Source organism: Eretmochelys imbricata, chromosome 5 (assembly GCF_965152235.1).
Source record: "Eretmochelys imbricata isolate rEreImb1 chromosome 5, rEreImb1.hap1, whole genome shotgun sequence".
NCBI classification, from domain to species: domain Eukaryota; kingdom Metazoa; phylum Chordata; order Testudines; family Cheloniidae; genus Eretmochelys; species Eretmochelys imbricata.
Window position 1 is genome coordinate 90,603,895 of NC_135576.1, and position 27,452 is coordinate 90,631,346.

The 27,452-nt window shown below is 40.2% G+C and overlaps 1 protein-coding gene across 1 annotated transcript in view; it reads left to right on the forward strand.

Moving 5' to 3' along the window:
* GOLM1 (golgi membrane protein 1) overlaps window positions 1-27,452 on the forward strand; it is a 59,200-nt gene extending 31,748 nt beyond the window's left edge. Inside the window, exons 4-10 of the mRNA XM_077817508.1 lie at window positions 2,930-2,984; window positions 5,219-5,321; window positions 15,477-15,615; window positions 18,502-18,679; window positions 20,631-20,957; window positions 24,459-24,584; window positions 25,034-27,452. Coding sequence (XP_077673634.1) covers window positions 2,930-2,984; window positions 5,219-5,321; window positions 15,477-15,615; window positions 18,502-18,679; window positions 20,631-20,957; window positions 24,459-24,584; window positions 25,034-25,107 — 1,002 coding nt within the window. The 3' untranslated portion in view covers window positions 25,108-27,452. The remainder of the gene's footprint in view (window positions 1-2,929; window positions 2,985-5,218; window positions 5,322-15,476; window positions 15,616-18,501; window positions 18,680-20,630; window positions 20,958-24,458; window positions 24,585-25,033) is intronic.

The following is a 27,452-nucleotide window of genomic DNA, read 5'->3' on the forward strand; positions in this document are numbered from 1 at the left end:
CTACTCTGAAAAGGATATGAAGTAATGCATTTTTTTATCTGTGACTTAAGTGACCTTCCAATAACATATACCTGTGCTTTCCCATTTGAGATGATTACTGCTCACCCTTCCCACCATTCTGAGTAATATGAAATTTAGCAGTCATTCTGTAATACTTTCAGAATCAAGCATATTCTCATTTCCATCTTCAAAAATTAGGAAAATAACATAGGAACATAGTGATTTCCATACTGAATTGGACTGCTGGACCATCTAATCCAGTAGCCAGTCTTCAACAATGGCCGGTACCAGATGTTTCCAGTATAAAAAATCCTGCAGTTGGAAGTTATGGAATAACCTCACCATAGGCAGAGCACCATTCATTAAATGTTGGTTTATGTGGTGAAGCAATCAGGGTTTATAATCCTTTGAAAACTCTTGATTTTTTCTCCCTCTTTTTAAATCCTTATGAGTGTAAGTTTGGATATTCTTGTCATCCATATTAATGGTCTTCTTTTATGAAACCTGTTAAGCTCTTAGCCTCAGTGATATTTTTAGCAATGAGTTTCATGGGCTGTGTGGTATTGTGTAGAAGAAAAATTTCCTTTTATCTGTTTGAAACTTGCTCCCTCTGCGTGAAGATGTGAATATAACTTATTGGTTTCTGTAAACCAGTGGTTCTCAAACTTTTGTACTGGTGACTTTTTTCAAATAGCAGGCCTTTGAGTACGACCCCCCCCCGCTTATAAATTAAAAACACTTTTTAATATATTTAACACCATTATAAATGCTGGATACAAAGCGGGTTTTGGGTTGGAGGCTGACAGCTCGCAACCCACCATATAATAACCTCGCAACCCCCAGTTTGAGAACCCATGCTGTAAACAATAATATCTCTGTCATTACATTCAAATAACAGTTTGTTTGGGGAACTAGATGGTCCAGGGAACTGATGATAGGACACAAATCTGGTTTAGACTGCTTGTGAACAAAAGTCATTACCATCTGCCACATGTTTGAGATGAACTGGTGAACTCTTTCTCTAGCTCCTAGTAAATGGATGATTAGATTACAATAAGCACAGTCAAAATTAGCACTATTCGGCATCCTTATCAGTAGCATCAGAATAGCCTGCACAGACTGAACGACCATCTTGATCATAGAAGTGCTCCTTCCAGTGAAGGCAGCCCATATACTGTATGGCAGCAGCACTACTTCTGTGAAAAACTTCTTTCGGGAATGGCTGTATCCTGATCTCTGAAGTCTGTGAAATACTGAATGCATCCTGGGATGAATAAATAGGAATCTTTATAAATTACATCTAAGCACAGCGAATAGATACTTCAGAAGACATACAGATTTATAAGTCTAAATAGGCATGATCGTCTGTCATCTTCAAAACTAAACTATTTTCCTGCACAATTGCTAAATATTAGACACTGAAGCTGAGTTCTCTGTTGGCATTTGTCTGTGACTAATTTCATGTAGTGTTATTTTCCCCCTACACATTGTGACAGGGTCGGGCCAGATGGCTACAGGAGAGTAACAGAAGACAGATATATTAGCCCCAGGTTAAGTAGGTCCCTTTTCCCTGGGTAAGGTAACAGGGAAGGTTCCAGAACAATCAGGAGACAGTTCTGGAGACAATTAAGACAGGCAGATTAGAACACCTGCAGCCAATCAAGAAGCTGCTAGAATCAATTAAGGCAGGCTAATCAGGGCATCTGGGTTTAAAAAGGAGCTCACTTCAGTTTGTGGTGCGCATGTGAGGAGTTGGGAGTAAGAGGCACTAGGAGCTGAGAGTGAGAACGCGGACTGTTGGAGGACTGAGAAGTACAAGCATTATCAGACACCAGGAGGAAGGTCCTATGGTGAGGATAAAGAAGGTGTTGGGAGGAGGCCATGGGGAAGTAGCCTAGGGAGTTGTAGCTGTCGCAAGCTGTTTCAGGAGGCACTCTAGACAGCTGCATTCCACAGGACCCTGGGCTGGAACCCGGAGTAGAGGGCGGGCCCAGGTTCCCTCCAAACCTCCCAACTCCTGGTCAGACACAGGAGTCGTCGAACTGGACTGTGGGTTCAGAAAAACAGGCAAGCTGAGGGCTGCCGTGAAGCTCCAAGGTGAGCAAATCCGCCAATAAGCGCAAGACCCACCAAGGTAGAGGAGGAACTTTGTCACAATATCCAATCTCATGTGCATGTGTATTTCTGACCTTCTCCTCCCGCCTGAGATTACTGCCTTTTTAGTGTGTCTGGAGTTAAAGATATGGGAATGGAAGGGCATTACATCTCTCATTTGTCCCAGGGGAGGAAAAGAGGGTGCCATGCATTAGGGAAGTGGACTAAATATAATGGTGTGTAATATAAAACCTAATAGGCAAGCCATTTCTCCCTTGATTTACTGACTTTGGTAGAGTTTTTATTTGTGTTGTTGGAATAATTATTGCTCTGGCACTTTTCCCCTGCAATCCTGACAGTAGGCTTATTGGTTCTATCTCAAAAGAATTATTGAAAGGATGCAGTTTGGTGAATCTTTCTTTCTTAAAGGTACACTTGATTAATACACTCTAAATCTGATTGTCACTGTGATTGTAAGAGTAACATGAAATGGAGACAATGGTAAACAAGTGTTTAGCAGTGGACTCTTTAAACTAATAATTCCAGTGAGTAACCTGTTTAAAATGTTGTGGTCTTGTTTTATTTTTAATGATGATCTTTTATTGATTTATGCCTTGGGTAGTACAAAATTTTTTTTTTTTTTTTTTTCATAATCTAGGAATTGAAATAACATAACTGATCTCAACTGCACCTAATACAGTGTTTGTTTTTTAATTGTATCGTATTCCTTAGAAATACATTTTTGCTTTATTCTCTAGAATTACTTGATTACTTTTTTATTAAATAAGTGGTTTGATCAACATTGTTTTAATACAATTTCACTTTTTTTCCGCAGGCTGTGTTAATGAATAATATAACAACAAATGAGAGATTTATCCAGAATCTAAAAGGTACCTTTTTATTGTAGTTCTATTATTATCAGACTTAAAGCCAGTTCTCTCAAAGACTCAGTCTTACTCCTGTGTCTTTTAGGTGTGTGAGCTCTCCAACTCAAAGCCATGAGAAAGTGTAGGAACCACCATAAACTAGACCTTGACCATGTACAGGTTCTTCATGGGTACAGGGCTCATGCCATACTGCCTTCAGTGGGGCTCTGTTTAGGCAAAAAGGTCCATGTGGCTCTTAGTGCAGGACTCCACAGCCTTAGATCTTAATGGCAGAAAATAAGAAATATAAATAGAACAGATTCCCCCTATATTAATAATATATACTTGAACAACTTCTCCGTTCCCACCCACATAGTATAACCCTCTTTCAACTCTAAAATTCTATACTCCTGTATATGGATGCATTGACATCCATGGGAGTAATACACACATCTGAAAGGAAAATTTGGCCTTATTAATTATTATCCACTTTGATACTTTCAGAATCATTGCTAGTGAGTTATGACTTCTAGCATTTGGGCCATTGGAAAATACAGTTGTCAGCCTCTCTGATGTGCTCAGCTTTCTGATGCAAAGCTTTTTGTTGGGAGCAAAGCATTCAGGGTGTCACAGCATGATGGAGGAGGTTCCACCACAGAAAACTACTAACTTACAAACAATCCTGCTTTGTGAACTGTAAACTGCTGTTACAGAGGGTGTGACGTTCCCCTCTGGTGTTATCTGGACTGGTGATCTGCTAGGTCACTCCAATCCCTGACTCTGGGAACCAGCTTTACCCTGCTCTGCTGTGAGAGCCCCCACTCCTGGGCTGTTCACCCACAGCCTCTGGCATGTAAGCTGCTCCTTGAATTGTGCAACCGAATGACACTAGCCAATATCTCCGGTCCCAGACACAAACCTAAGAACCTCCATCTTGCAGTGTCCAGTTATGCCTGCTGGACGCTGCAAGCTTATATGAGTTCATCACTTTAACAAAGAAATTTACATGTACCAGGCTTGTTAACCCAAGGGGAGTCTCTGACATGCTTCAAACCAAAAGCACTGCTTCAGGTAGAATAAATAAACAGATTTATTAACTATAAAGATAGATTTTAAGTGATTATAAGTCAAAGCATAACAAGTTGGATTTGGTCAAATGAAATAAAAGCAAAACGCATTCTAAGCTGATCTTAACGCTTTCAATGCCCTTACAAACTTCGATGCTTCTCACCACAGGCTGGCTGGTTGCCCTTCAGCCAGGCTCTCCCCTTTGATCAGCACTTCAGTTGTTTGGTGGTGATGTCTGTAGATAGAGGTGGAAGAGAAAGAGCATGGCAAATGTCTTTCCCTTTTATCATATTCTTTCTTCCCTCTTGGCTTCTCCCCCCCACTTCCCCCCTTCAGAGTCAGGTGAGCAGTACCTCATTACAGTCCCAAACTGACCAAAGGAAGGGGGGTGACTCACTGCGAGTCGAACAGATCCTTTTGTTGCTGCCTAGGCCAGCATCCTTTGTTCCTGTGAGGCTGGGCTGGGTTTCTCCATACATGCCTTGATTTTTTTTTTTTTTTATTGTCTTAATTAATGTATGAAGTGTGAACTGCCCCTCTGCTCTTAGAGAGTTTTTGCCTGGGCTTGCTTTAAGCCATGAGGATACATTGTCAGCCTCATAACTATGTACACGAAATTATAACCTATAACATTACTATAAAATAACATCACTATAACAACAATGCTCAGTGCATCATGAACCTTCCGAAGATACCCGACATGACAAATTTTGCATTAGATACCACACAATCATATTATAAGGATGAACATGGGGGTGTAGGGTGTTCCCATGAGGTACAGAATGTCACAGTGAGTTGTAACTTTAATTTAGATAAGTAGTAGGAAAATTACCATTGTGTCTGCACTATAGTGACTAGTCCTTCAGTGACCTCTAGTCTGCTAGGTTGCAGGCCAAGAGCAGCCAGAGAATATAGATGAGTTAGAGCCCTCCCTTTGGAGGAGGGGATGCAGAGAATGTAGGTTGTATTAGGTAGAAAACCGTCCTACGTCCTCTGTGTTTTTGCTGCTGAGCAGGTGCCACAATGTGACACTATATTTGGTCTAACAAAATATCATGAATTTGGGAGACTGAGAAAAGTAGCCAATAGAGCTTTCTCACTATCAAATTTGCATCTTTGATTTTGGAGGGAGGGATCTGTTTATCTTACTATAATATTCTATTAAAAATAATAATCCTCTTTTGGCCCAGAACACTTGATAAAGTTACAGAAGGAATACGGAAAGCTACAACTGGATGTGTACCAGTTTCAGAAAAACCAGACTAACCTTCAGAAGAAATTTTCCTATGATATGTAAGTTTGTTCTTTTAAATACATGACTTACAGAATGAAAGGTCATAAGCCAAATTATTCTTTTGAAACCTGCACTTGAATACTGCATTTTCCCCCATAGTTACAGTTTTAAAATATAAATGCTGCTAGTAGATATTTTGAGACTAGATAGCATTTTCAGAAAAGGAAAATAATATACCACCTACGGTCCTGATTGGTTTCTGCTCATTTGTGTGAGTACTTGTGGCTCCCATCACCATAGTATTGAAGCACTTCACAAACATTTCTTACTTGTATTCCTCTCAGTGCTCCTGGCAGACAGCGAAGTACGATTATCCCCACTTTACAGATAAGGAACTGAGGCACAGAGAGACTAAGTGATTTGCCAAGGTCACACAAGAAGTCTGTGGGAGGGCCAGAATTTGAATTTAGATCTTCCAAGTCCCAGCCAGGGCTTTAATCGGATTTTTGTTACGTTTCCTGAAGTCGTTGTCATCATCTTCTTTTGTATGCCTAAAAACAGCAATGTTAGATGTCCAAGTCTAGGTCAGCAATCCAATTGATTGCTTCAGGTGACACAGAGTGGATAGCTGAGATGCCACTGGGATGTGGATTGTTTGGGACACTGATTGATGAGGTGCTCCATAGTTTGAAGTCAATTTCCACAGTGAGAAATAGGATGGTGTCTCAGTCGCCATTTATGGAAGAGGTAAGAGCATCTGCCATGTGATGTTTGGATGAGATTCAAAGTGGACATGTTTTCCATAGAAGTGAAAAGTCCTTGAAGTGTTTATTTGTCAGTTAGTGTCCTTCCAGCTTGCTTGCTATTGATCTTCAAGGGAAAACCCCAAATCTTCAAGCTCTTGCGCTGCAAGTCAGAAAAGTTTTCTGGAGTTGAGTTGGAATCTCAGTAAATTATATAAGGACTTAATGAATTGGAAGGTCCTTGTTAACTCAAATATGATGGAACATTTGAAGAATTTTTTGTGATGAATTTGAGGTAGGTGGATATCTGCCAGTATGGGAAGCCATGGTTGAGCTGTTGATTTCACTGTGCCCTAAACAGCAATGGAAATAGGTACCCCTGAAGCATTGTAAGTTGTGAATAATGAAATATATGTGCAGGGACACTGGTAAGAACTTCAATAACCCTTAACACTTCCACGTATTCACTAGGAGTTATTTCCTGTACTAATTATGAGTTCTGTTTTTTTCCCTTTCTTGCTAACATTGATGTTCCTTTCTCTATATCTTGGGAAGGATGAACCAATGCAACTTTCTTTGCTTTCATTCTTATAATTATTATGGATCTCTGCTCAGTTAGCAGCAAGTTAAGTTGTGCTTCCTATACTGGCAGGACTGGTTCTTCCACAGCAATGGAATGAAAAAGTCAGACCCTATAGAAGCAGTAGCTTAGTTTGGTTTCTGATAAATCTTGACAACTGTCACCAAGAAGAAAAATTTTGCTATTATGGGCCTGATCCTGCTGTTTTTATACAAACTGGAAGGCAGTATGAATTTTGCCTGCTTTAGAACTGAAGGATCAGTTCCGTTTTGTTTCATTCTGCTGATTGTACTCAATACATTTGTAAATTGTGGCTTGAAAACTGATATTTAGTATGTGAAGCACCTCCTGCACAAGATTAGGCCCCAGATTCAAGCTACCTTTCAAATAGTTACACATTACTAGGCTTTGTTTAGTTTATTTTGAATTGCATGTTAGGTATGGGTTTTCAGACTTCTAGCTCCAGAGAATTTGTGCTGAAGGTTAATTGTCAGATGGTCTCAAATTAAAATAGCTGTGAAACAATTTACCTTGTTTCTTGTATATATGGACAAAGACAGGTGACATTAGTAAACTTCGTAGACTTTGTATAAATTGTAGAGCAACTGACTTCCTGATGACTCACCCACCCTGTTTACTTACTGTGACAGGAGAGTGATAGAAGGAAGATATATTAGCCCCAGGTTAAGTAGGTCCCTTTTCCCTGGGTAAGGTAACAGGGGAGGTTCCAGAACAATCAGGAACTTTCTGGAAACAATTAAGGCAGACAGGCTGATTAGAACACCTGCAGCCAATCAAGAAGCTGCTAGAATCAATTAAAGCAGGCTAATCAGGGCACCTGGGTTTAAAAAGGAGCTCACTTCAGTTTGTGGTGCGTGCGCAGAGCTGGGAGCAAGAGGCGCAAGAAGCTGAGAGTGAGAAGGCATACTACTGGAAGACTGAGAAGTACAAGCATTATCAGACATCAGCAGGGAGATCCTGTGGTGAGAATAAAGAAGGTGTTGGGAGGAGGCCATGGGGAAGTAGCCCAGGGAGTTGTAGCTGTCATGCAGCTGTTACAGGAGCCACTGTAGACAGCTGCAATCCACAGGGCCCTGGGTTGGAACCTGGAGTAGAGGGCAGGTTCCCTCCATCCCCACAACTCCCTACTTGATACTGGAGGAGTTGAACTGGACTGTGGGTTCCACCAGAGGGCAAGGTCTCTGGCCTGTTCCTCGATCCACTCGGTGGAACAGCAGAGACTGCGGGGATTGTTCTTCTTCCTTTCCCCATGCTGGCCAGTGATGAGGCTAACTGAGTGAACGGCAGATCTTAACCACGAAAGTGGCCAAACTGAGGGCTGCTGTAAACCTCTGAGATGAGAAAATCCGCCAATAAGCGCAGGACCCACCAAGGCAGAGGAGGAACTTTGTCACACTATGCAACTGCTGACCTTATGAAATTGAAACCTTGTGGGCCTTGTACACATAACCTGGTTTTCTAAATTTGTTGAACCCAACAGATGGCCAAATCTACCCCTTGGCATGTTTAAAAGTGTGGAAGGGGAGGACAGAATCATGTCTTTTGAGTCTCTGCTTCATAATCCTCTGCTAGACACAGAACTGGAGGCAGTGAAGATCAGTTATTTGCCAGCAATTCCCATGGAAGGCTGAGACCTGCAAGAGCAGTTTTATACCAAACCCTAAATGGGATGTCTTTAATGCTAATGGCCCAGATCTTCACGCACAGGAGGTAATCTATGCCCAAAACTCCCCCTTTTATTACAGAGTGGGCCTCAGGCACCATCCACCCATAACTCTCTCCCTCTCCTTCCCCCAAAGGCCCTTCAGAGGGTATGGTCTGCTGTGTAGACTAGGTGTCAGGGATATATCACACAGTAGCCAGGCCCAGCTTGAAGACCTGGTAGAGTGGCACCAGTGAATCCATGCTTCCAGGTTGGTGGGGGTCAGAACACTTGTGGAGGTGCTAGGCCTCTGAGTGGCTTCTGGGGATCAACCATGTTTTAAGAGTGGAGGTGAAGGGGTTAGGAAACATGACCTTTTCAGTTCCAGCTCCCCAACAGGGGTAGCTGTGCGGAATCCCTCTGGAGCTTTCCTCCTTCTGAGACCTAGGTTTATGGTTGCCCAGTTATAATCTCATTCAAGAAAGGCAGAAATTGTTTCCATCACTGCATAAGTTGCATTGTACAGAAGTACATGGTTTCTATTCATATGTTTCTTATTTTTATAGCTGTAGAAAATACTTTTCACGATTTTTATGGCACATTTCACAGGCAGTATAATGTGTCAGACTTAATGTTGCTGTTAACTTTTTATATTACCTCTTGTGCTTTCTTTTTACTGTCGCCTTAACACTGCATTCCACTTCATATTTCATTAGTCATAGAGATGTATACATAAGTGTGCTCAGTAGTGCGCAACTCACACTTTTAAAATGTGTATGGAGAGAGAACTTGTGACGTAGACATTCTAAAGGCTTAGGAATTATCATTTTCCATCTTCTTTGTGTATCGAGCCTTTGGAAGAAGTAATTACTTCGTTGGCAAACGTAAAAAGATCTTCACAATGTTATTTACTCTTGAGGAAATAAATAATATCTTCTAATTCATTTAAGAGCAGTAAAACCAAACATTGCTGTTAGCATAGTGTGGTCGATGGTGTGTGATAATGAAATAACATGAGGCGGTGGTGATTAAAGAACTGGCAGTTTCACTGTGCCTACATGTCTGCCATTGAGAACTGCTAATCCTCCAAGTTCAATTTAAGTTTAGTGAGCAGAGAAAATGAGGAGGGGTAGTATCATAGTATCATTCAGAACCAGAAAATGGGTTAAAATTAGAAATACAGTTCAAAAATTACTCAGAAGCATGACCGGGTATAAATTCTTTTTTTTTTTTTTATTTAAACAAAAGATATTCCAATACAGACAGGAGTGCTACCGCTCTGAATTGTGTATGTTAAATTAGAAGACATTGAGAAAATCAAATTATTGTAGTAGTCTCTAATTAACAGATTTTGTTCTGAATCTTGTGGGAAACCTACTGTCTTTTAGGAGGGAAACTGTTCGTTAAAGCCTTAGCACAACCTAGTCATTCAGAAGAATTTGTTACATCTAGGAATGAGAGTAGGAGATCTTGTAGCAGTTCTTATGTTCTTAGCAAATTGAAATGCAGAAATGTGGTTTCATGCCCACAAAATGAAAGAGTCTTTGTTGTATGCATTGCTGTATATTGGCAGCAGGTTAAAATGCTCTTTATTCAGTATAGTGTCTCTCATTTCCTCTTCTTGGAATTAGTCATGATCAGTAATTAAACTCACCTTTCACCTTGATAGGAATGCAAACACTTTCACATAGAGTAAACTCCTGAGGACAAAGAGTGTATTTTCAGTGTGCTTGTGATTCAGTGTGATAGTTCTTTTTGTTGTACTGTCTTCTCAAGATGAGGCAGGGTACTTCTGCTGCACTCAGAATTACAAGGCATTGGGTAACAATTATTTGGACTAAATGCCAGTTGAATGTTTTGTTATAAGAAAAGTAAGAGCAGGAAAATCTGCAGCAGACCTATTTGTTTCAATTAGTTAATCTGGTCTGCTCTAAAATTGTTGTAATCGCAATAGGAATGTCCTCTGGATTATAAAGGTTTGTTCTTTTTTGTTTGCTTTTGTTTTTTAATCCAACCCTGAAAAGTTAAAACAAACAGACAAACCAGACTGGTAGTTCCTCTTCCATAGAGGACAGCACCAGTGGCAGAGGGAGCAATAGTAATGTTATGAGTAGCGCCCTACCAAATTCACAGCCATGAAAAATGCATCACAGACCATGAAATCTGGTCTCCCCCCATGAAATCTGGTCTTTTGTGTGCCCTGCCAGTAGCAGCTCAGCAGTACGGGTGGCAATACCCCATACCATGCCACCCTTACTTCTGCATTGCTGTCTTCAGAGCTGGGCAGCCAGAGAGCGGCGGCTGCTGACTGAGGGCCCGGCTCTGCAGGCAGCAGCGCAGAAGTAAGGGTGGCAATACCATACCAGGCCATCCTTACTTCTGTGCTTCTATTGCTGGCGGCAGCTCCGCCTTCAGAGCTGGGCTCCCGGCCAGCAGCCGCCGCTCTCCAACTGCCCAGCTCTGAAGGCAACGCCGCCGCCAGCAGCAGTGCGGAAGTAAGGAGAGCAGCACTGCAACTTCCCCTACGCTAATCTTGTGACACCCCCACAATTCCTTTTTGGGGTCAGGACCTCTACAATTAGAACACTGTGAAATTTCAGATTTAAATAGCTGAAATCATGAAATTTGCGATTTTTAAAATCCTGTGACCGTTAAATTGACCAAAATGGACTGTGAATTTGGTAGGGCCCTAGTTATGAGCTGGGTGAAACCTTGTTATGGTTTGAGGTTAAAACCTCATTCGAACTGATGTGTGAATGCGCCCATCTTCGTCAGAAACACTTAAGGAGCCACGTGTAAAACAAAGCCTAACAGACTCTGCCGAGTGTGGGGAAGGGTTCCACTGGATATTGTGACCGGATGTGTGTGTGTGCCAAATATACACAAATTGAGAACCAAAAAGAAAAAAGGGAGGCAGAAGCAGAAAAGAAAACCAAGAAATAGCCTTGTGAGCATTGTGTGACCCTGGAAAAAGCTAGAGAGAGCTCTTGGTTTTGGGTCTGGTGTTGGCCAAAGAGGCTTGAGTGAGACTGTAAGCTAAGAAATGGCATCTTTTGTGCTTGGTTCCTCCTGTGTTTGGAGAAGCAGGACTTTGTACATTCCTTGTAAATAAACAAGATTGCATAAAAAAAAATAATCAGACTTCCATCAATTTCTGCTTCCAACTGGAGCATCCCTCTCCTGAAATTTGACTAGCTACTCAGATTATCTTTGTCCTTTTTGATCCAACAAACATTACTCCCAGTGGTGTGCCTCCATGAGTGGGTGCTCACACGCAAATGAGGAGATCAACTAAACTGAGCCACGGTGATTTGCATTATATTAGAAACAGAGGGAGAACTAAGGGGGAGTTGTTTGTCAAAAATAAAAACTTACAGCAAGACAACTGAGTTCTAAATGTTTAAGATGCTACAAAATACTTTTAAAAATAATTCTCTAATCAAGAATGTGACAGTGATTCATGAAGTGGGGACTATGGCTCTGAAGTAAGTCTGTAGTTTCGTTTTTGTTTAATTCAATTCTGTAACTCTCATTTCCTGCTTTTGGAATTAGTCATGATTAGGATCGAATGTGAATTGATTTCTGAGCTTTTTAAGTGAATGCTGATTACAGAAGAAGTTAAGATTATTTATGTGGGAGATATTTTCAAAGGTACAAAAGGCAAATTAGGCAAATTTTCTTCTGTGTCTTTGAAAATCTTCCATTATACATTAATTAGGGAGGTTTGCAAAATGGAATCCTTTCCACTGACTTCAATGGACTTTGGATCAGCATTAGTCAGCAGTGAGGTATATGGGCTTACTAGTATTACAGTTAAAAGGAGAGTATGTTCCTCAGTAACTGACTAATCGAGAGATCCTCAGTTTCATACTACATGTGCAGTCCTGCCTTTTCTTTTAGAATTCACTCAGACCAACAACAGGAGTTACAGGAGGATTCTGGGATTTAACCTGAAAACTCCTCTCCTGGAGTTGGAGTGTGTTTTCATTTTAACAAACTAGGGTTGCAAACAAAAGCCGAGCAAGTTGTGGAGTATTAGGGTAGTCTATTGCTAAGGTAGTCATTAGGGTAATCTTTACTATGTCCTGTATAAACGTGTATAAAAGTTGTCTTTAAAAAAATCTGTTTTTAATTGTACAGGGTAACTGGGTATTTCTGAATGTTCCCCTCTGCACCCACATGCTAATAAAAACAAACAAAACACCCAAACTTGTTTGTTCTCTTGAATTCTTATCTGAATGTTCAGTTGCATATTCTTCTAACTAATCTGTTCTTAAAATGAAGAGTTGAATAATTTGTTCAATCTCCGCAGCGCTAGTAAGTGGAAAAATCATTACGACCCCGTGGCTCTCTGGTGGCCAATATGAAATGAGTTGGTGGTCTCAGTCTAGTTCCTAGTGGCCAGTGCAGCTCTCTGTACAGCAAACATGCTACTGTAATTGGCACATTTTATTTAGTATTGGCAGAGAGGTCAATCGTTGAACAGAGCAGGGGGACTGAATTTACGAGCGGTAGATTTTCCAGGTGCGGATGGGGCACTTGGATCACCCCCGCCAATGTGGAGAAGCTTGCACTACTGCCATGTGCATGAACAGAGGATTTTAATCTACAGAATTGCTGATCTGCAACCTTTCACAAAAACCAAAATTATCCTACAGCAACAACTAAAAACTAAGTGGTTACATGAGTTGGCTTCATTAGCCCGTGCAGTATGTAAGCACACATAAAAAGGAGAGTGAAGCCAGCTTTTGTAGGCCACAGTTAGAACCCTGTTACAGATCTCCCAGAAGATTCTCAAAATCTCCCACATTACCTGAAGACAATTCTAGATCTCCTTATTTCCCCCAGGAGTTAAGAAACTAATATTAATATAACTCATGCCTGTGCTCAGTTTTTCTGCAGTCCATGGTGTTCACTCTTATTAATTTTAGGAGTTTCCTTTAGTTTGATGACTTTCTTACATTTAGAAGTTAGTCAGCTAAATCATGCTTTTGTAAAGCCCAAACTCTCCTGGTGCAGCACAAACAAAATGTTAGCAAAGGTCACACATTCAACAACAGATCTGTCTACCTCTTCCTTTCCTTTCTAGATGCGAAGTAAGTGCCTTTTTGACTCTTGCACTAAAAACAAATGACCTGCTCACTTGGGATATGTCTTCACTGCAGAGTTTACTTGAGATAGCCATGCCCATCTGTGAGTCTCCACACTGCAAAGCCACACTTGAGTCATACCTGTGTTGCCATGTCTACACAGATGTTGCAGCAATCTGGGTGAGGCACTAGACCTTCTGGAGACATATCCCATGGTTCTCAGTGGTGCACTAAACTGAGCCGCATTAGCAATTGTTTTGCGGTTTATTGTGGGCAAATTTGTCTATTCTTCTTGGGCCCCTGTGTGTGGAAGTGTTCTGAGCCCACCAACACAATAAACTAAAGCACTTCCCTATCCCTGCTAAATTAACTTACATTCATGCTGTAGGCATGGGAGGAAAATATCAGCTACCTCCTAACATTCCATTAATCCAGGGGAACGTCATCAGTCCAACTGTTTCTGTGCAGAATCAATACCTAAAGGCTTACAGCTAATACTTGAAATGTGTAATTTCCCCCATCCATCTTGAGGAGTCACATGCCAGCTGAGCTATTTGCAACATGACTTTCTCTTTTAAAAGTGTTCCCCTCCGTTTTCTTGGCACGTGTTGCAGTGGCATTTCAGTAAAAAACTAAGAAAGGAGTATATTTTCAGAAATGACGCACATTTTGAAAGAACATTGTTTTTTCTAATGGTAATTTTATATCTAATACAAAATACTTCTGAATGGGCAGTTATATTAATTTAAATGAAATAAGCTAACAGTGTTAATATAACCCCGCCGCTGTCTAACATTAAATGGTGTTGGAAAAGGTCTGGTTCGTCAGCCTGCTTAGCACCATGGCAAACACACCAATAAAATTTTTTTTAAATCTTTTATTAAAGATACAGACAAGAAGGAAAAACAGCTAATAGCATTTGAAATGTAAAATATTAAGTTAGGCCTTCAGTTGGTTTGATGAAAGATTTTAAAAGGAAACCCCCCATGCTGTTTGACAGTGTCTTAGGTGGTAATAACTGGCCTTTTGGGGAAAAGAGAAGTTACTTGAGATGGGCTGGAGATGTCGTTGCTGCTGCTGTTGTTGTTGACAGCCATCTTAGAAGGAAAAGCCCCCTTGTTTGACTGTCTCTTAGATGGTATCAAAGATGGTATAACTGTCATCTCAGGTGATGTTTGGGTTCAGCTGGAGCTGGTAGGGGTGGCGATGTCACCTGGGACCTTCTCTCTCTCTGGCCCAGTCTGGTCAGGACACCTCTCCAGATCAGGATGATGGAATCCTGGGGTCCCAGAAAACAGCGTGGGTGGCAGCTATGGTGATGAAGCTTGCTCCAATAGCCATTGTCTGTTCTTTCATTCTGTTCTTTTTCTTTCCAGCTTTCCCCACAAAATTTCTTGCTTTTAAGGACCCAAAAAGGGAGCGATGGGTGGCATAGCCTATCCCTTTGTTATTTTGTTCATCAATTAGGCCTAATGTCTGACTCATTAATTGATTTTGGCTCATTAACTTCCAGCTCCTCATCTCCATAATTTCAACACAGTCCTTGAGTCATATCAACTTGTCCTTTTTTGTTTAGACTAATTCAGTCTGTCTATCTCCCTTTCATACCTTTTCCCATCAACATTTGTTGTTATAGGTTATGTAACATTGTATGAACTTTTACATACTTTTTACAGTTGAGCTCACAATTCAGGTAAATTTGTAGGCCCAATTGTCACAACAGCATCCAAGATCTCCCTGGTTCCTTGTTATTTTCTCCTCTCCCGCCAAAAGATAACTTACTAGGTCAAATTGTAATTTCTGGTCTTTGCTCCTGAGACACATAAGAGGCTCCTAATTGACTTAAAAATAAGCCTGGTTTAAACCAAAACACACCTTTTGCACTGGTTTAACTAAACCAGTGTAGAGTGGCACATTTAGTTAAACCAGTACAACTTTCCCATGGAGATGTCCCCTCACCTTCTATTTCTCTGTTGTTGTTTTTTCAAACTATGCAAATGTAGGACTAGGAAATCAGCAAAAAGGAAAGAGATGCACCTTTTGTGAGGTTTTTTTTTTTTTTTTTTTTAAGAAAGGTGTGTCTGTTAGAGATGTTGGGATGATAGTACCTCTATAAACTACTTGTTCTTTCCCTCAAGGTCCCAGTGCATCAATCAGATGAAAGAATTAAAAGAACAATGTGAAGAGAGGATAGATGAGATCACAAAAAAAGGCAGTGAGGCACCACAGGCCAAGGAAATCAAAGACTTATTGAAAAATTCCAACAAAAACTACCAGGTAAGCCTGTGTTTTGTTTTGTTTCGTTTTGTTTTTGTTTGGTTTTTTTTGGCAGAAAGTCAGTTGTACCATTACTTAAGAAGTCAATAGAGCTGTGCTATGTTGCTTTCTCCCATAGGGTGCTACTCTTTGATCCTTTAATATATAAAATAGGAGAAGATTTTCATGATTTTTTTCTGTTATAATGTACTAGATCTTCCTGTTAAGCTTGTGAGGTTAGTGTTTCTGATAATAAATGAGGAAGTTGCAGCTTGACCTCTGTTGTTTTGAGTGAGGCTTATCTAGGGTTGGAGGTGTCTGGTTTTTGACCGGAAACCCCAGGTGAAAGGGGACCTGTGCTGTGTCTGATCAGCACTGCTGACTGGACCAGCAAAAGTCCAGTTACCGCAGTAACTGCGATCGGCCTCCGCCACCAGGAGGGTGGGAAGAGCAGCTGCTGCTGGAGGAGGCGGGATACTGATAGTACATGGTATTTCATATATTAAAATTAAAACACAAGTTTAAAAAAACAAGCTTTAAAGTAATATGTTATAAAGCAAATTTGCCATTAATTGTACCTTAAAGGATTTTGGTGTTGCAGTTTCATTTTGTAAAGTAATCTGAAGAATGAAAAATGGTTTGTGTTGAGCCTGAAAAGTCTTCTATTCAGAGTTACCTAGAAAGTTGAATGTCAGCTGTGCACCACAAATAAATGTATTCCAGTTTAGCCTTTTTTCTGTTTGGCAATTATTCATTGTTAAAAATTGTTCAAATATTTTGTGCAAACCTATTTAATCCTTTGGATTACTTCTGTACTATTCAGTAAATGAATGGGTTGAGTATTTGCTCTTTGTGCTGTGCTTGGTCACCCAAGTCAAAGCCCTGACTTTGACTGAAATTGGACATTTTTAAGATGTTACACACACTCTTTCTACATAAGCCTTAACAAACATTTTCATAGTTAAGAATTCCCCCCTTTATGGACATTCTTGAAAACAAATTGCTGTATAAATGTTTGTATAATACACAAAGGTGAAAATACTGTCCAAGTGAATTTGTGTATGTGTTATTCAGACATTGTTTGTAAATACTTTATTCCAATATTTGTTCATCTCTAGCTTTACTGAAGCTCAGGCAGGAAACTTTTTTTGTGCAGAATGCATGTGATTTTCTACACTATTTGTTGGCATTGATAGTTTATGTACCAGGCATATAAAATATATGGCTTCTATGATCTTATGTAGAATTGTTCTTCTCCTGCATACATTATAAACAAGTACAGAGAAGTAAGAGCTTTATTACAGCCTAGATTTCAAATTGCAAGAAGTTGATATAGGACAGCAGAAACTTAAAGTGCTGCTTAGTTTTATGCTTGTAAAAGCAAACCAGTTTAGCATTTAGCCAGTAAAATGCTCATAGGAGTAAGTTGTTTTTGTTTTAGTTTTGTTTTTTTGTTGCCCCTAAAATTTCAGTGGCTGAATTTCTAAAGTGGCAGAACTTTAAGCTGATATTCTTTTACCGCTATTAAACTTTAAGCAGTTCACTAGAGTAAAGGTTTCCTGGTATATGCTCTAGTGTTCTATCTCTAGCTTACTTGTAAATTAATCAGTGGCCTTTGCTTTGCCTAGCTGGGGGAGACTGACAGTTTAACAGATCTCACTGTTAAGGAGTTTTATTGATACTATATACTTAGCCTAGTTCCATTGCATTACAGTGAAGCCTGATTAACTGAAGCTTGGTTCTCATAATCCTGGGGTACCTCTATCCTGGGGTTTCTTAGTGCATGCCCCAGTAGAGCCAGCCAATTGTCATTCCTTTTGCTGCACTCCTGATTTGGTGGACCAGAGAGTTGCTTCTTTATAGTGAGGCCGCCAGCTTCCTCCTTTCATCTGAAACCACTTTATCTGAGACCTCAGAATACCCCTAACGATTCAAATAAAACTGGACTATTCCATATTCTGCATACCACATTTGGAGCTCAGTTGACATTTCTTTGTGACTGATTCACCTTGTCATCGGATGCTGATGTCTGCTATGTGGTTACTTGTGCACAGAGTCTCTATATCAATGAACACTCATGCTGTAGCAAATCGTGATAGCCAAAGTGGCCTCTGTGGCTTTGTAAAACATTTGCTGTACTAAACCCACACATGTTAGCTGCCTTTGTGAACAGTCCGGGTGGTGGTCAACAGATGTGATAAAGAAGCAGATGGTCCCAATGAGGTGGATGAAGGATTACAATACTTTTTTTGGAGGAGATGGTATTTAGGGGTTTACAAGATCCCCATCTTAATCCATTTGCCACTCACCCGCTCTCTGAGCTTGGATAAACTTGTGATCAGGCATTACAATAAGTAAACAACAAAAATATGTTCATTGAGTGCAGAGGAGGAGGGCAGGACTCCTAACTAGTAACATCAGAACAGTCCAGGTTGAACTAATTATGTATCTGAATTGGGCTGCCATAAATTAGTGTTCCCAAAACTTATTGAAAGCTGAGCCCTCCTTGGAAAAAATAACATTAGTAGCTCCTCCAGCCTAGCAGGGCAGCCTGGGGGCAAGTTGTACTGCCTCTGTTCTGGATCCAAAACTATTTCTTGGTGCTCCGGAGGCCCATGTCCTTCCTGCTCGGAAATGGTGCTTCAGAGAACAATAGCCCCTGATGCACAGCAACTACTGAACCTGATGGTACTGGGTGGAGTAGTACTGGAAGAGGCATGATACCAAACTGCTCTGCGTGTGGAAACTGTGCTACTGCTCCAGTGAAGATTTCAGTTCAAGTCTATTTCTTGAATTGGTTTTAGATGCATTTAGATTTCTCTAGTCAGGATTAAAGATGAAATATAAATCAGAGCGTAGAAATAAGCATTTGGATGGACAAATCACATGTCTGTATATGCTTTTAAGGGTAATATTCAGCTGCCAACTTCTAATCGACCAGAGCTCCAACTGCATGAGCTGGAAGAGCAGAAAGGAAATAAGGAGCAAGACAAGGACAGAATTCCTGGAAATGTAGCTATAGAAGCATCAAAGACAACACCCCGTGTAAAAAAGGTAGCAGAGATTGAGTCTCATAGAGACAAAGGTAAGATTGGCTAATTACATCACTAACACCTTAATAGCAACTGAGGTGAGAAACGGCTTCTAATTAATTGAATTTTAATTTAATTAAACGTAAAAAAAATTGCATATAACTTAGTTCAGCAGATTCGTATTGATCATTGTATTTTTTCCATGCTTATGGAAAGTTTTATAGTTAAATTGCTAATGACTGTCAAAATATTGGCAGAGGAGTATATTATAGTAGTAGTGGCTAGATCCACAAAAAGGACTTGGGCTCAGCTTTGAAACACCTAACTTTAGGTACTGAGGCTCCCTATATGATGCATGGGAAGAGTTAGGTGCCTAAGAATGGGATCCACAAAAGTCAGCAAGCTAAGTGGGGAGCTGCCTAAGATAGGCAATAGGAAATACTGAAGAGAAGTGCAGGGACTAGTCTTGCTCCTTAAAAGGACTTAAGCGTCCACCTCTAAACCCTCTCCTGGAGTTAAGACTGACTGGACTTAGGAGCCTTTCTTGCAAAAAACAGTGGTGGTGGGTCAGAGAAAGAATGAGTGACTCTGTAGCCTAGTGATTAGTGCACTCACCCAGGTTCCTGTCCCTGCTCTATTGCATACTCACTTCAGCAGGAAAAAGATTGAGACCTGCCCGCTAGCCCAGTGGTTAGGGCACTCACCTGGGAAGGAGGAAACCTGTCTTTAAGTCCATGCTCCACACTGGGCAGAGGGGGATTTGAACCTGGGTCTCACACAGATTAGGTGGCAGCTGAGTTTCTGAGGATTTAAATTTTGGATTTAGACATTTGAAGTGACAATGAGGTGCCTAATCTTTGTGAATCTAGCCCTAGGTATACACTGCAAGTAACAGGACAATGTTGCGTTTGGCAGGCCTAAATTAGTATCCCTAATTTGCTATGGAAAAGATGCTCTCTTTTCTGAAGACTTTCTGAAACAAGGGCTTGAGTTTAATAGCCTAAAACATTAGTTTGTTTTAGTAAGTGTGACCCATCTGCAACAGCTGGAAGTTATCCTTGAGTCAAACACAAGTGACTGGGCTCAATACAGAAGTAACTGGGTGAAATTTAAGGTCCTGTGATATTCAGGAGTTTAAACTAGATGCTCTAATGGTCCCTACTGGCCTTAAACTCTATGAATATAAATGAATGAATAGTTGCCAGGTTCTCAGCTTAGCATCATATGTGTTTGACATTCAGTCTCCTCTTTAATTTTTTTTACCACATTTTCTTAAAATACAACTTTGAGCCTATTGCCGGTCTCGTTCCAGAGGGCTAGTATTTCAACTTGACTTTTTATATAGGGAGCTTCTTGTGAATTGTATCTCAAAACGCTGTAAGAATACAGATACATGGCAAAAATGACACAGCAGTGTATGCTGGGACCAGTAGTGTCCGTGAGCTGCCATCTCCATTTTAAAGATGAAAGCAGCTACTACAGGCTATTTGTATAACTCGCATCTGGTCAACCTTGTTGTAGGTTGACTCTGTTTAAAGCCAGTTGCATTGCTAGCAGAGAAGTGCACACGCACCCACCCACTCACACGTTTTTTACACTTTTAATGCTGTGAGAACAGGCATTTACATAGAACATTAAAACTCTGTATTTAAATAATTCTACTTTGCAAGTCCAATTATTAATTGATCTTCTCACTATAACCTGAAAGGGATTCAGACCTTTTCCCTATTGACCATAAAACAAAGACTATGCAGACTTTAAAGCCCTTATGAAATACAAATCCTGCAGTGGTTTCTAATAGTACCTTTAAGTTAGAGTATCCTGATTTATGCCTATACAGCTGTTCGAGTTGATGCAGCTTAAAAGAGATGTCCTTGCACAGGAAAAAAATTGAATGTGGGTGGGCAGAGAGCAGTTGATTCTGTTCTAGCTTTTTAAAGGCTTAAGTTTTGCTAGGGCCAAAACTCTGCTTAGTGCACAAACTGTCATTACATTGCTTTACAGAAGAAATACATGATCTGGTTGCGGTGAACAAAGAGGAGCCTAAAACAGAAGATGAGAAGCTTTTTGTTGATCAAGGACCCCCACATGATTCAGCCAAGAGTGCCATGAATCACGAAGAACTAGCTCCTAAACTAGGAAAGGAACCGAATCCATATGAGGGGGTAAATGTTCCTAAAGAAGGTGATGCAGAAAGGGAGTCTGTCAAAATGCAAGAACTACCTGCAGGCCATGCTGTCAATCAAGAAAATGCTGCCAACGAAGAAGTGGAGAGAGAGCACCTCTTAAATTATGATGCTCAGCTGGATGACCAGGAGCCCAATCAGGATGGTTAGTATAAAGACTCACTCAGGCTATCTAGCTGCCAAGTGACTTGCAGCTAGATCCAATGATCTTGTAGAATGTTTCAAGGGTCATTTTTTCCCTGCTGCAGAAATGATTAATATAAAGTGCCACAATGCAGTGGTCTGTCATGTGAAAGACTGGTGCTCAGAGACAAAGTACCTGCTTTTGTTGCTCTGTGGGTGGAAGATGGAGTTTGTTTCCAGCTGTTCTGATTGTTTGTTGTATTCTGGAGTGGTTTGGGTCCAAATTGCTACTGTGATCAGCAGTCCTGCCTGTTTGGTACAGATGTTGGGCTGAATCTCGCTCTTTTACCTACACGAGTAAGTCCATTGACATCAGTCAGACTCCTTATGAGTAATTCTAGTAGGATTTGACCTATTAAAATAAATCTATAATGGGGGTGGGGGTGAAATGTTTCTGTTGGTTTGGAAAAAAAACCTGCTATTTTTAATAGGAAATTTTTAAATAGTAATATTTGTGTTGGATGTGACCTTGGCAAACTTGCACTACCTATATATGTACCTGGAGACAAAGCAGTCTGAATTTACTCTGTATTACTTCATGCCTGGTGAACTAGAGCCATTATGTTTTAGTTCACTGCTCAGTGTTTACCAGCCAGAGTTTCTCCTGCCTATACAGTAACTATCCTTAGGCTCTGTCCTTTCCGTGGGTTTGATGTCTATGAAGCATTGAGTTTCCTCTAGCTGGTGCATCCCCTCAGCTTCCATTGATGCTTTTAGAATCTTGCAGGATTAAGCCCAAAGGCTGAAACTTTTAGCAAGTAGTGTGTTTTTAAGCAGACCTGCATCTTTGGCTTCAATTATAGCCCACGGCTACACTAGAAAAGGTTTGCTGGTAACACTGTACTGACACCCATTCCTAGTGCTGATACAGCTTTTGCTGAATATAGTTGATACCAGTTATAGAAATGTAATTAAAAAAGCCAATTACTCCCCTAACTGACATTACAATACTGGAAAAAATTTCTAGTGTGAATAGAGCCTTATAATAACACTCTAAATGTAACTACATTTTTAGTGCTAACAAGCACTTGCTGAGTCTTTGTACGTTAGTTGAATATGTTCTATCCATATTTATTTATACACGCGTGTGTAAAAAAACCTCTTGAAATATGATCAGGTATCTTAAAATAATCTTTCACATTTCCTCTTCATGTTTTCAATTCCAAAGCAACAGCCCTATGATGCCGAAAGGTGGGAGAAGTGATTATAGTACAGACAATGTGAAAATAGAAACCTGTCATGACTGTAAAATTAATTCTGTGCAGTTCTTGGAGGAGGACAATGAACAGGGAACCAAAGTTGTAGCCATAAATTGCGTGTGCATGAATATTCATACAGTCTGCAGGCACAAATGCTTCCCCCCCACCCCAAAGAAGCCACAAATATTTTTATGTGGATTTTTTTCTTTGCATTTGCATCTTAATCTTTAGTCCATACCTAATAAGCATTCTTCACTTATGGAACTCAGTAACGCAGAGGCTTTCTTTGGTAAATACTGCAGTACTTTATCACTTACAGTACACAATCCTCCAACTTTATTTATCTAGCCCAAAAATGCATAATACATTTAGCATCCATAGACTGTTCAGGTGAAGGAGGTGGGGCCTGAATTTTTTCCATTGCCACTGGTGTATTCCAAGCATTTTGAAGAAATGTCTCTAGCTGGGAGCTAAAAGTACAAATCCAGAATAGGGTACACTACTGAAATACTAATGGTAGCTTGTGCGCCTTGATATCAAGGCTTATATCCAGTATGGGCTACGCTCTTGAAAGGCACATGATCATAGACACTTGAGGAGGTCAGACATTCCATCTAAAAGTGTAGTGGTGCATATACACTGTGACAATGGGCAGGTAGTCATATATTGTGTATTAAAATAACTTTGAAAATGTACAGCTTTTCTAGAAGTGCTTCTGAAGTGTTAACTAATCCTACCCACCTCACAGTGGTGCTGGAGTATTAGTCATATTGTACAGCTGGGAAAACAGAAGCGGAGTTCAAGCAACTTGCTCAGTGAATCAGTGTCAGTGCTGGGATTAGAACCCCACCTGCTGCCATCCCACCCTACTGCCTTCTGAACAGTGGAGACCAGACAGATGTACAATCATTGTCTTTACGGGCATCTTTATTATTGGGTACCAGGCCTACTGATCAATACATGGCGCAGCTACTTGGTGCAGCTAGTTTGGCAGCCTAAGGCTCTAAGTACATCAAAACTTCTAGCTGCAGTCATTATGGCTAGTGGCGCAGTCTTAGTGACAACATTCTCAGCTATATCTGGAATTTCATGTAGAGTACAAATCAAAAGCACACAGGCAATGGGATGTTGCAGAAGAGTTTACACAGGCCATAAAATGAAGACTGTCTGATTTGTAGCAAAATGAAAAGAATCCCCCAGCCCCAGTTTTGCTGCAAACCTGTTCTCTGCTTTCCAGGTACTAGAGCTTAGTCTCTTGCAGATAAAGCGAAGTCAACGCAAGAAGCCCAAGATTAGTTTTCTGAACTTCATTACAATCTTTTATGCTCCTTGAATGTGATACATGTAGTTAGGCTACCTTTACATACAACACTTACTATTCATATCAGTCTTTCAGAGCTGTCATGAAAATTTACATGCATATAGATACAAAATCTCCTTGCCCACACTCACCAGGATAAAACTGTTACTTACCTACCAAACTCGTTACTTGTCCCGAGTCATTAGACAAACAGGCTTGCAAGGCTGTCATATGTGGACTACCATTGTGAATCCTGAAGGCCTGTGGCTTGTTGGAAACATCTTGCTGAACAGAGGAAGCTGTTCATTCTTCTTCTCCTTTGCATGTGCCACTAATAGCTGCTACTGTCCTTCTTTGGTTGCCACTTACCATTTCTTTCTGTAACCTTCTACTAACACATGCTCTTCCTATCCTGCTGAACATTGACTTGCTTAGCATCCTGTGGTATGGGAATTTTAATCTGTCCATTGGACAGATTTGCAGCAAGGGAGATTAGGTGAGAGTGTTTTTCCTAATATCTAACTATAAGGATAGTTAAGTACTGGAGCAGGTTATCTAGGGAGGTGATGGAATCCTTGTCATTTGGAGCTTTTTAAAGAAGAGATTAGACAAATATGTCAGCAGGCTTGGTCTTGGTGTATGCATTTCTGCCTCTCAGCACGAGCAATTGACTAGATGACCTCTTGAAGGTCCCTTCCAGCCCTACATATCTCATGCTGTCAAGCCTTCTATATACAAGGGTTATAGTAAACTTAGTTCTGAAATTGGATAGGCAACTGCAGCAAGTAAGAATAGCTGAGACCTGAACCTCTAAGCAGAGAATAATCAAATTTCAAAGGTTTAAGATCAACTCTACAACAGGTAGAATTTGAGTATGAGGGAGACTGCTTTTCTAGCAACACTGCTCTACTGCAGCTGTAGCGAGTTGTTGGCCAATAACTAATGAAACGAAATATCTTTATAGGAAAACAGGGAGCAGAAGCAGCGAACCAGAACAACATAGCAGTGGACTACAACTCAGATGAGAATGAGGCTGAATCTGAAACTGACAAGCAAGCAGCACTGGCAGGCAATGGAAGTAATTTGCATGGTAAAAACCTGTTTGTTTTTTTAAATCCTCTTGTACACAGTATATTGTATTTTTAGAACTGTCCCTTTAAAAGGGTTTTGGGAGGGATGAAACTGACTGGCTTTCTATTAGTCAGTTTAGTTAACTCTGATGCCTTTGTGCTTGCTCTGAATACAGCTGGGGCCAGATTTTGCTATCACAGTTTTACTCTGGTGCAATAAGACTTCAGTGAAGTTACTCCCAATTTACATGAGATGAGAGAACTGGGCACTCAGTACAGTTTCATGGTATACGTAAAAGCAAACCATAATGGGATACTTGTGATATTGCACTATTCTACAATGACCCAATCCTTTCAATAAGGACTATATTGTTTCTCTTGCTCTGTTCCACATCTTACAAATGCAAAATCTGTCAATTATTCCAACTCTTACAGTATTAAGAATTTTACTTTCTTCCTCCCTCATTAGCCCCAAATCCTGAAGATCTGAATATGAAGAACCACTTATTTGACCAAGGTGAAGAGGAGAGACAGAAGCTGTGAATAAGAAAGTACACCATATGTGACTCAATCACCTGCAAACAAATCCAACCATAAAGATCCAGGTGAAGCTAGAATGCTTGATTGCCATCTCAAGGCTTTAAAAGGGTCCCAAATAAAGTAGATCGCTGTTGTGAAGTTTTAGTACTATGCTTCAATGGTTAAAATTATACTTTGTCTCTTACAGAGGTTTGTTTAAAGCAATTCTGACTTCTGTCAAACTTTTTTTTTTTACTGTTTTAAAACCTTAATTAGCTAGCAATAATTGTAATACTTTTAAACAGTCAGCCAAGTTGTACAATCATAAAACAATGGCATGAAGTAGGGGAAACAAAGTAATTCTAAGATCATATATTGAATCCCTACCTGTACTTCAGATGCTAAACTTAGACTAATCCTCCCCCAGTAAATGGTACGTTTAGTCCTTATCACCACAAAGGCTGGAATAGTTGACCTGACCCTCTCAAACTACTACAGGGCTTTTGGATAGCTTCCTCCCCCCCCGTTAATGATATCTCTCTTCACCACAGAAGAATAGCATGGTTTCCATTGGAGGTCACTTCAAAGAGGCTGGACCTGCATTCACAAAGCTAGCAAGGTGGTGTGGATTAGCTTGTACAGCTCATTTTAGTCGGAGGATTTGGTTTCTGTAAAACTGACTTGCAGCTCTTGAAGCTACCACTGTCTGTCTGAGGGAAGGCTAAAATGGCGTGCCATGTATATTCCTTACTTCACCCATTCACCACTGCATTTAAAGACATTTTTATGTAGGTCTCCATGAGTAAACTTGAACACATTGAAGTTATATTATGCATAACAGAATACTTTCTCACTGTTAGTGTACGATGTTTTTACTGTAACATGTTGAATGTATTCATTGTGGTAAACAAACATACAATACCTCCTCATGCCATTAGAAAAGCTTTGGGAGCGCTGGCCTTGCTTGTTACTGCAAGGTGCCTGTTTGAAGCAGGAGTTTAAAGTGTGGAAAGTCCACCGCACCATCTATCAGAGAGAGTTCTCCACCATGCTGTTTTAAAACTATTAGTATCTCACACTCTCTCAGCTACCCCTGAGGTTTTGTCCTTGATTCCACTTGTAAAGCCTGATTGCTAAAAGTGGGTAGGTTACAGGGATTTGGATCCTGATATTGAAGGTCGCCTGTATGCCATAGTCCAGTGTGTCAGACAGCAAGAGAAAAGAAAATGAAAGCAGCTTGTATCCTGTAACTGCTTGTTCAAGAGGACTATTTTTATAACTCGAACAAATCCAAATCAAGAGTTGAGATACTAATGCAGAACAGTAGACAGTAAAACACAATTAGAGGAGAGAAGAGGTAGTAGGCATGACTGAATTGTACAAAGGACTGCACACTGCATTTAAGTTATACTCTAACAGCGAGGGAAATCTGATGCTTAACTCACTACTCATGCACTTTATTTCCTTTCCAGTTATGTACTGTATGCCATAGCTCACAGTGCCAATATTCTGGCTTTAATAATTTGAGCACAATATTTTTGTATCTTAAATAAAGGTAGTTGCCAGACAATAAATAGGGCTGTACTCAGATGCTGCATTAAACCTGGCCTTTGTTATACATAAATGAATGCACATAGACAAGATTTGCTTACAAGAGTTGAGAGTTTCTGAATAATGTAATTTTAAATTGTCCTAATAAAGGCATTGCAATGTCCCCCTCTATACAGTAATAAAGCCAGACACAGAAATATTACATTTCTGAAAATTTTCCTCTCACAATACATTGTGTTCATGGTTTGGGGTTAGGCTATACAAACTTAAGGAAAAAATACAGGCATTTTGTAGAGTGACAGAGGAATGGGAGAGACAAGAGGACACCACCTCTAAAAATGTGGCCAAAGTTGGGATGTATTACCTTTGGCAGCAGTTGCAGTTTTTAGTAAAAAGTTAAATTAGCTACCCCAACTCTCCAGCCATTAGGTAATATTACACATCAAGCTGCTCAGACAGCTTAAAAAGATAAGGTGGACATTAATTTATGACTGTCATCCATTACATGGGGGTACAGAATCATCTGTAAATAAAAACTTACTTTCTAAATGGTTTTTGAAGGATTCAGATTTTAACTGTAATTTTTAAAAATGTAAAAGGCTTATGTCAACTGTATAGAAAAGAATTTTAGAACTAAAGCTTTTTGTAGTGGGGCAAGAGAAATTAGATTTACTCAGAACTGTGGTTTTAAACAGCTTTGTATATTGCCTAAAACCATTTGTACTCACTTTTTGAGTTTCCTGAATGAAGTTATGAACTTGATGGGGAGGGGAACTGATTTTTGTTCTTGTTCAAAATGTTTTGCAATCAAAAATCTG